General features: G+C 36.9%; 1 protein-coding gene and 1 pseudogene across 1 annotated transcript; both read right to left on the reverse strand.

Moving 5' to 3' along the window:
• Window positions 1-754: 754 nt before the first annotated feature.
• Window positions 755-2,810, reverse strand: LOC132168451 (L-type lectin-domain containing receptor kinase IX.1-like). The gene has a single exon (XM_059579439.1). The coding sequence runs from the start codon at window positions 2,808-2,810 to the stop codon at window positions 837-839; it is 1,974 nt and encodes a 657-aa protein (XP_059435422.1). The 3' UTR covers window positions 755-836.
• Window positions 2,811-6,003: 3,193 nt separating this feature from the next.
• LOC132168452 (L-type lectin-domain containing receptor kinase IX.1-like) lies at window positions 6,004-8,762 on the reverse strand (annotated as a pseudogene).
• Between the last annotated feature and the right edge of the window lie 436 nt (window positions 8,763-9,198).

Raw genomic sequence — 9,198 nt, forward strand, 5'->3', positions numbered from 1 at the left:
TTTTTTTTTTTTAAATATATATAATATGACCCGTGGGTCACAATACGGGTGGGTTAGATCCACCGGTAAACCCACGGGTCAGGATTTAAAAAAAAAAAAACGAAAATTATTTTTAATAAAAAATAAGGGTAAGATTGGAATTTCACACCCTTCCGTTAGGGTTTCACGGAAAATTCTAACGGAAGGGGCAAAGTGAAAGGAAACAAAAGTTTGATACACCAAAGTGAGAGCTTTTGAACAATGGGGGGGTGTCTGCAAAAAGCGCAAAAATATAGGGGGGTAAGTGAAGTTTCTCCTAAATTATATATCCACGAAGTTCAGTGCGAATTAATGCCACATGCATGTTCCGATCCCCACGTTAAACTTTCTCGTAGAGCAATTCAAGATAGATAGTGTAATTGCCATTAATTAAGTATTGGAAATGAAAAGTTGTATAAACACCTCTTCAAAGAGTGTGAGATCTGGTAAATCTGGAGTCACACCAGAAAAGTCTGAAGTCACACCAGGAAAACTGGAAACAAATTCTCAATTATCATTCAACTTTCTCTAGCCCGTGGAATACATCAATATTTATAGACTACATATTCTAGAGGAATTAAAATAAAAGAGAATGAATAACTAACTATAAGATAACTATAAGATAAACTAGAACCGTAGCTGGTGTCAAACTAAATGATAAAGATAAACTTCAACTCGCAACAAATAAAAGATAAAGATAAACTAAAACATTATTGAAATAATGCTCGAACTAAGACTCTCTCATGGGTGGGGTTCTGCTCTCTGCTCTCTGCATCAAATAGACAATATAAGCAATTTTTAAAACCAAAGAAATAATGTCAACGACCTTCATGAAGGCTTGCAGTTATGGAATGTCCACCAGAACTGACTGCTGCTATATGTATAGGATATATGGGAACAGGCATCTGTGTTGGAAGATTTGGTGTTGTTGCATCCGAATTAAGAACGCTAATTGCTTGTCTAATGGAGGGCCTGAGATTTCGATCAGGGTGAGCACACCAAAGTCCGACAATCATCAAGCATTCTACCTGTTTTTCATCAAAATCATTTTGCAAGTTCCCATCCACAGCCAAAAGAAGATCTCCTCTCCCATAAAGATTCCAAACCCATTGAACCAACCCTACGTCGGAATTATCTTCTATAGGATAACCTGACCTTCTTCCAGTAGCAATTTCTAAACAAACCACCCCAAAGCTGTATACGTCAGACTCTTTACTAGCCTTACCCGTACTTATATATTCTGGAGCCATGTATCCTAAAGTTCCGGCCAATCCGGTTGTTTGAGGACCTAGCTCGTGATCCATAAGCCGAGCTAACCCAAAGTCACCAAGCTTGACACTGAAACTAGAGTCTAGCATGATGTTGCTAGATTTGATATCCCGATGCACCACACATTTCTCCCACTCTTCATGAAGATAAAGCAACGCGGAGGCCAACCCAAGAGATATCTTGTATCTCATTGCCCAAGGGAGTGGACTCCTCTTCCTAAAGAGGTGAGAATCAAGGCTACCATTTGGCATAAATTCGTAGACAAGTACGAACTCACCTTTGTCATGGCACCATCCTATGAGTTGCACAAGATTCCGGTGCCTCAGCTGGCTAATGATCTTCACCTCGGTGATGTATTCTTTCTTCCCTTGTTTAGATCCTTTTGAAATTTTCTTTACAGCGATTGGTATGTCTAAATTGATTAAATACCCCTTGTAAACCGCACCAAACCCTCCCTCACCCAACTTTCTCTCATTTGAGAAGTTGTAGGTAGCTGAAACAAGCTCGTTATACGAGAACCTTCTTGGCCCTGCTCCTCTTTCTAGGACGCCATTTATCGATGCTAAGTTCACCGTCTCTTCTGTTTCTCCTTTCTTTTGCGCTGTTACTCTTCTCTTTTGCTTATGCCTCAAGAATATTGCAAATGCTACAATCAACCCAGCTATCAAAATACCACCAGACGCTGTCAGACCCACGATTAATCTTATATTTTTTGCTTTCTTTCCACTTTTCTCTTTTACATCCAAAGTTGAGTTGAATTCCCATGACAGAAGCGTATGTTTTTGTGCAGGTAAACCATTACCAATTGAAGCTGAAAATCCAATTGTGACATACTCAGGCAGAACCTTGGAGAGATCAATAGGGTAGGAAAGACTAGTATTCTCCTGAGAACTATAAGTCTTTTTGTAGGACCAAGAGACGCTCAAATTCTTGGTAGAAGCATTGTAGGAGATCCATACACCAGCAGTGTCTCCACTGTGGAAGGTGGCATTCCAAGGTGTGTCAACGGCAGAAGCAAGTGAGTTGCTGTTAATCCCCACATGCCCAGACGGAGGATCCCATTCCGGGTTAGATAATGAATCGAACTCCACAAGAACAATTTGGCTCTGAGATGAACCCGTGGTTGTGGAGTTGAATAGGCCTAGATATCCACCTCTTGAATTTGGTGGGATTTCAATCCCAGCAGGAGCCAGGAAGAATGCAAGCCCATCACCATAACTTTCTCTGCCATTGGTGTCAATAATGAAGGTGAAATGAGTTGTGAAGTCAGAGATGTTTCCAGTATTTGAGTCCCAGAGTGGCACCCTCTCCGCATAGGTGGCCCAACCAACAGTGTAAACAGAATCGGCTTTGTTCATCTCAATGACTCCATGAGAAGGTGCAGCTTCTCCATGATATTGTATGTTGGACGCTTTGGGATCAAAGGGAGATATTTTGAAAGAAACTGAATTTGCAGAGGGAAGAAGAAAAAGCAATATTAAGAAGAGTGGTAGCTTGAATAAGCTGTATAAAATGGTGGCCATGGCTTGGGAAAGAGAGACAAGGAGAAGAGATGAACTGGGACAAGTTGGAGAGCAATTGCATTGAAGTGGCACTTCAACTTACGACCCTTTGATTGAACCTTATAACATTGGGTTGCTTGCCCTACTAAAGCCATGTCAAACAAATATTCTTTCAAAAAATTAAGAAAGAAAAGCCGTTTAAATATTCTTTCAAAAAAATTATATAGGAAAGAGAGAGAAATAGAAAATATTTTTATATTAAAATAATGTTAAGAAAAGCAAACCCTATATTTGGAATAACACTTTTGGTTTCATTCAATTGGTGTTTTATTGGTTTAAGAAATACCAAGAGAGTCTGTTGAAAAAATAAAAAATAAATAAAATAAAATTTTTCGTTAGGAAAAAAAAAAAAATAATAATAATAAAAATAAATAAATAAAAAAACAGGAAATTTAGGAAAGCTGACCACTCAAAGTCTTCACCGAAAATTCCGTTATTCTTTTTCTACACGACACTGGAGAAGAAATGCGCCCATTCAATTATAGCCAATCAAATCCGTTTAGTTTGATGCAGTCGCGGTCAGACACCCGCCTGCAAAGTCAAAAGAATTGCAACGACAACTCATACACGTACACCATCTTAATTATAATTAGTTAATTAAGAGTTATATTAGTGTTTACATCATAATACAGCAAAAAACAAAGAAGATAATAGCAGAAAATTTCTCCCTTTGAAGGCACGTATAAGAAAAAGAAAGACTATATATTAATTAATAGAACAAAAGAGACGAATTAACCTAATTACGAGCGTCTTTCTTGGCAGGTTAGACAAGATAATGTTATTAAAACACACTTGTTGAGCGTCTTTCCACCCGCATTGAGTACTGTTTTGACAATTAATAGAGCCTAATAAATAAAGGAAATTTTTTCTTCAAACTATTTTGAAATATACTTTTTCCCATTCACCCTAATAAATGCTAAATATATTATAATATGTGAGAGATTATGTTTTCTTTTAAAATTTTTAACAATTATTAACTTTTCTTCTACTGATTTAGGGATTAAACTACAGCATACATGCTATTATTTTAATAACAGTATGTAAACTGGATCCCTAACTTAAGAATTTAAACTAATTTAACGTTACTTTTTGAGGAATCCAAACATATTAAAAGACTTAACATTTATTAGAGTGAATTAAAGAATATTTCTTCCAAATTAATTTGTGATGTAATGCCTAGAAAGCTTGTTTAAAGGTTTCCAAAATTCCCTCTAGACGACCTTGACTAGTAGTTGATATTAATTGCCCAAGCAAGACTCTCTCTCTCTCTCGCTAAGCTGCCCAAACAAGACTGGTTCTCATTTTTCAAAGCTTTCAAGTTTCTGCCTTCCAAAGCTTTCAAAGCAACTTCCAAGTAATTGCTTTCCGAAAGAAAGAAAATCGTATAGAAAAATAAAGACAAATCAGAATAAAGAAAAATAAACATAATACAAACTTGTTTCTTGTTTTTTTTTTTCCACACAATATAGAGGAAATAATATTGTTAGAACTAGATAGGCTCAGAAATAGGACCCACTAAAATACCACATTTAAAAAATTGCTAAAATACCTTAATTGGTGGCCATGGTTCTTGGTCTCTGAGCCAAGAATCAATAGGACCGCGTCATTTATTTAATACATTCTCTTATAATTTTTTGTTTACTTACACCATTGTGGTCGTTTTGGGGCTTATTGTTGGGTTGTCCAACCATTTATTGTTTGTTGTAATTTCTTTGTTGATGTATCTATAAAAATTAACCAAAAAAAAAAACATTGTTTATAAACTGCTCCTCTTCCTTGGCTGATATAAGTTCCATTATTTCTTTTTCAACACAAAACTGAGGAGGAAGATCATACTCTAAACTACATTCGAAGATGTTCATTCTCATGTCGCACAAATGCGCCCATTCAATTATTCTATGATGAATGATTGCATGAAAAATCAAGCCCTGAAGCACATGAAGTCCATTTAGTGAGATTCACTCAAGGTCAGACTCAGACACCCACATGCATGCAAAATCAAAAGACTTGCAACGACCTCTCATACTCACGATCTTATAGTTAGTCAAAAGATAGTCAAATCACCTTCTTTAGCCCACTTGAAGTGGCTAAACTCACTTCATAACCATTGAGAGTGGTTAGACCAGCTAAATGACCAAATTGATAAATTCTAAAAAATAGGTGAACTTTGAGAAGTTTGAGAGAAGAAAGCCAAGAAATAGGTCAACTTTGGCATGACAATGTTGTAAAAGTCATCTCCATCTCTAGGTATCGTCCTTAATTTTAGATTTTTTATGAGAACGAATTAAATGAGAATTAAGTATCTAAAATTACTCTTTTTTAAATGTCATTGAAACATTGTTACGACTGACATTAATTACATTCATCATATGCCTATTCCTACACCGTATGTGCTGCACGGCATTCTAAAGCCAGATGAAGATTTGGTTGTACAAGTTAGTGAATCTAGTATTCCTAGAGTTTATCCCCACTTCATGTTATAATATTGGTGAAAACTTCTGTCTAATATTCCTGGATTATAAACTGTCACCTAAAGCTCATTACATATATATAAATAGGTGTTTTGATAATTTACATACTAAGTCGTGGACTTATACAGTTACTTTTTTTTTTTTTTTCACATGCCAAACATTTCGGTGTTTTGCGGTTTAGTAGGTTGCCATATTATAAAGTGAGAAAATTTATTAGGATGAAGACGCTAAGCAAATGACTATCAGGTTTGGATAGGTACTCGTTTGATGTTTATAGAATATTGCTAGAAGCTTTGAGTATATAATTGATGATACATGATGTTATTAATGTACACTCACATTTGTAGTAATCTCATATATATCAATTATTTCACTTTCTACATATTTTCACTTTGATACGTTTGATGAGTAACACCATCAGTCAGTTACCAAATCAATTGGTCTGGAGATGTTACCAGTAACACTCTCCTAGTTAATCGAATTAATCGTTTTTAATTTGGAATCGTTACAACTACTACTATCATGATAAGGTTTAACATATAACCTCAGGATTTATGATTACATGAGGAACGCGATAAGTCAACAAGGAGAGAATTCTAGAGAGGAAAGAGAGAGAAGATAGAGTGTTGTAGTTGCTAATGTTCTTCATATGTAAACTTTTCAATCCAAGATGGTTCACTTGCTCAACGACCATGTTCAAGGCTATTAGTTATGAAAGGTTCACTAGAACTGACTGCTAGTGTAGGTACGTGATACATGGGCACAGGAATTTGTGTTGGAAGATTTGGCATTATTGTTTCAAAATTCAGAACGTGAATTGCTTGCCTAATAGAGGGCCTGAGACTTGGATCAGGGTGAGCACACCAAAGTCTAGGGGTGTCAAAAACTCCCAGGAAACCGGAACCGGGACCGGTTTCGGTTCCAGTTGCCAAAAAAAAAAAAACCGGGACCCCGGTTCCGATCCCGGTTTTTGGCACCCGGGAAAACCGGAACCGGGTCTTATTTTATTAAATAATATTTATATTATATATATATATATATATATATATATATATATATTGTCTTTGTAATATGTTTGTGAACTATTTTTATTGTGAGTATATTTCTTTTGATTGATAGATTATTTAAATACTTGTTTTATTTTTTATTTTTTTGGGTTTTGAATTGTTGTAGTAAGGGGTATTTATTTCTTGTGCATGTTGGTTTGTTTACATACTTATTTTTACTTTTTATTGTTTTAATGTTTTCTTTATGTATCTAATTTAAAATGATTTTTAGGGTATTTTAAAAAATTTGATTTTTTATTTCTAAGGCTCATATAGGCAAAAACATTAATTTTTTAGGATTTTTAGGCCTTTTTAGGTTTATTTTTTAATTATTCGGAACAATCACAATAAAGCCTCTTTAATTTAGACAAAAAGATTAATTAGCTTTTTTTTTTTTAAATGAGCTAACTTATGAAAAAATAATGGGCTTATTTTAGGCCCAATACCTAAAATAAGCCCCAAACACTAATTTTTTTTCAAAAACCAGTTACCGGATCGGGTAAAACCGGAACTGGCCGGGAACCGGGACCCCGGTTAATCGGGGTCCCGGTTCCAGTTCCGGTTTCCCAAAACCGAGAACCGGGGTACCTCGGTTCCGGTTCCGATTTTGGCCAAAAACTGGAAAACCAGACCGGGTTGACACTCCTACCAAAGTCCGACAATTTATAACGCAACGAACCAAGCCTATTTCAGAATCCTCTTCTATAGGATAACCAACTCCTTTTCCAGTAGCAATTTATAACGCAACCACCCTAAAGCTATACACATCCGACTCTTTACTAGACCTACCTGTGCTTAAGCATTTTGGAGCCATGTATCCTAAAGTTCCAGCCAATCCGGTTGTTAGGGGACCTAGCTCATGATCCATAAGCCGAGCTAACCAAAAGTCACCAAGCTTTACACTGAAACTAGAGTCTAGCATGACATTACTCAATTTGATATCCCGATGAACCACACATTGCTCCCACTCTTCATGAAGATATAGCAACGCAGAGGCCAACCCAAGAGATATCTTGTATCTCACATCCCAAGGGAGAGGATTCCTCTTGCCAAAGAGGTGAGCATCAAGGCTACCATTTGGGATAAACACAAACTCACCTCCATCATGACACCATCCTATGAGTTGTACAAGATTTCGGAGCCTCAGCCGGTTAATGATCTTCACGTCGGTGATATATTCTTTCTTCCCCTGTCTAGACCCCCTTGAGATTTTTTCACAGTGACCGGCATGTCTAAATCAGTTAAATACCCTTTTTAAACAGCATCCAACCCTCCTTCACCCAACTTTCTCTCATTTGAGAAGTTGTAGGTAGCTGATGCAAGCTTGTTATAAGAAAACCTTCTTGGTCCCGCTTTTCTTTCTAGGTCGTCGTTTATCGATGTTAAATTCATTGTCTCTGCTGTTTCCTTCTTCTTTCCCTTCCATACGCATCTCCACAATATTACAAACGTTGTAATTGCCCCTACTATCAGAAGAAAACCTGAAACTGTTAAACCAACCATTAATCTCTTCTTTTTCGCATTCTTTCCATTTGTTTCCTTAATGTCCAAACTTGAATTGAATTCCCATGATTGAATTTGAACTCGCTCTACATACCGACCCGTAGAAGCTGAAAATCCAACTGTGACCCACTCAGGAAGAATTTTCATGCGATCTATTTCATAAAAAAGGCTGGTATTCTCCCGAGTATTAGAGGTTGTTTGGTACTTCCAAGAGACACTCAAATTCTTGGTAGAAGCATTGTAGGTGATCCATATATCAGCAATGTCTCCGCTGTGCAAGCTGGCATTCCAAGGAGTGTAAACTACAGAAGAAATTGAGTTGTTGTTAATCCCCACATGCTCAAATGAAGGATCCCATTCAGGGTTGGGGAATGAGTCGAACTCAACTACAAGAATTTGTTTCCGAGGTGAATCACTGGTTGTGGTGTTGAATAGGCCTAGAAATCCACCGGGTGAATTTGGCGGGATTTCAAACCCAGCAGGTGTTAGGAAATTAGTACGCCGCTAATTTCTTTTGACAGGATCTTGGGATTCAATTTTTCAAGAAAACAACAACACAATAAAATATAAAGGCACAAGACAAGAATTTATACGTGGTTCGGCCAATACTGCCTACATCCACAGAGCACACCAGATATTACTATATCACTTTGAATGAACTACAATTATGGATCAGCAGATCTCACTCACACAGTGTATCTCTCACACTCCTGAAAAATACACACTCTTGTGTTTTGCTCACTCTCTTAGAAAAACACTACTCTTGTATTTTTCTTGCCCCCTTTTATGAAAGCACTATCACTTTCTTTTAAGAAGCTCTCGTTGGTGTCTAATTTGCAAGTGGCCTTCCATTTTGTTATATAGGCAATTTCCAGCACCCATATTTCAAACATTTCGGTCACTTACTCTATAGCATAGCCCACAATTCTCCTTTCACACCTATTTTTCTTCTTTCATCTAGAAGCCCCCTTATCTATAAGCTTTCAATGAGACAAAGCTTCTTAAGGGAAGACAATCGGCCAAGGCTTTAACAAAGCTCCCTTTTTGTCAAAGATTGCAGCTGCAAATTTCTACGTGGAGAAATGTGATGAGTAATGATAGTGAACCCAATTGTCAACAAAGGTGAGCCACACTTTGCCAACATAATGATAGTGAACCCAATTGTCAACAAAGGTGAGCCACACTTTGCCAACAATCTCCCACTTGGCGAACTTTGCACAAGTAGCTGACTTTCATTCAAAATGGTGTGCTCCTTCTTTGTCTTTAAACTCGAAGACCCACTGAAGTTGAGCACAACTTCAGTTTCTCTGTAGTAACTGTTTTGGTTAA

This window comes from Corylus avellana, chromosome ca2, assembly GCF_901000735.1.
Source record: "Corylus avellana chromosome ca2, CavTom2PMs-1.0".
NCBI lineage: Eukaryota > Viridiplantae > Streptophyta > Magnoliopsida > Fagales > Betulaceae > Corylus > Corylus avellana.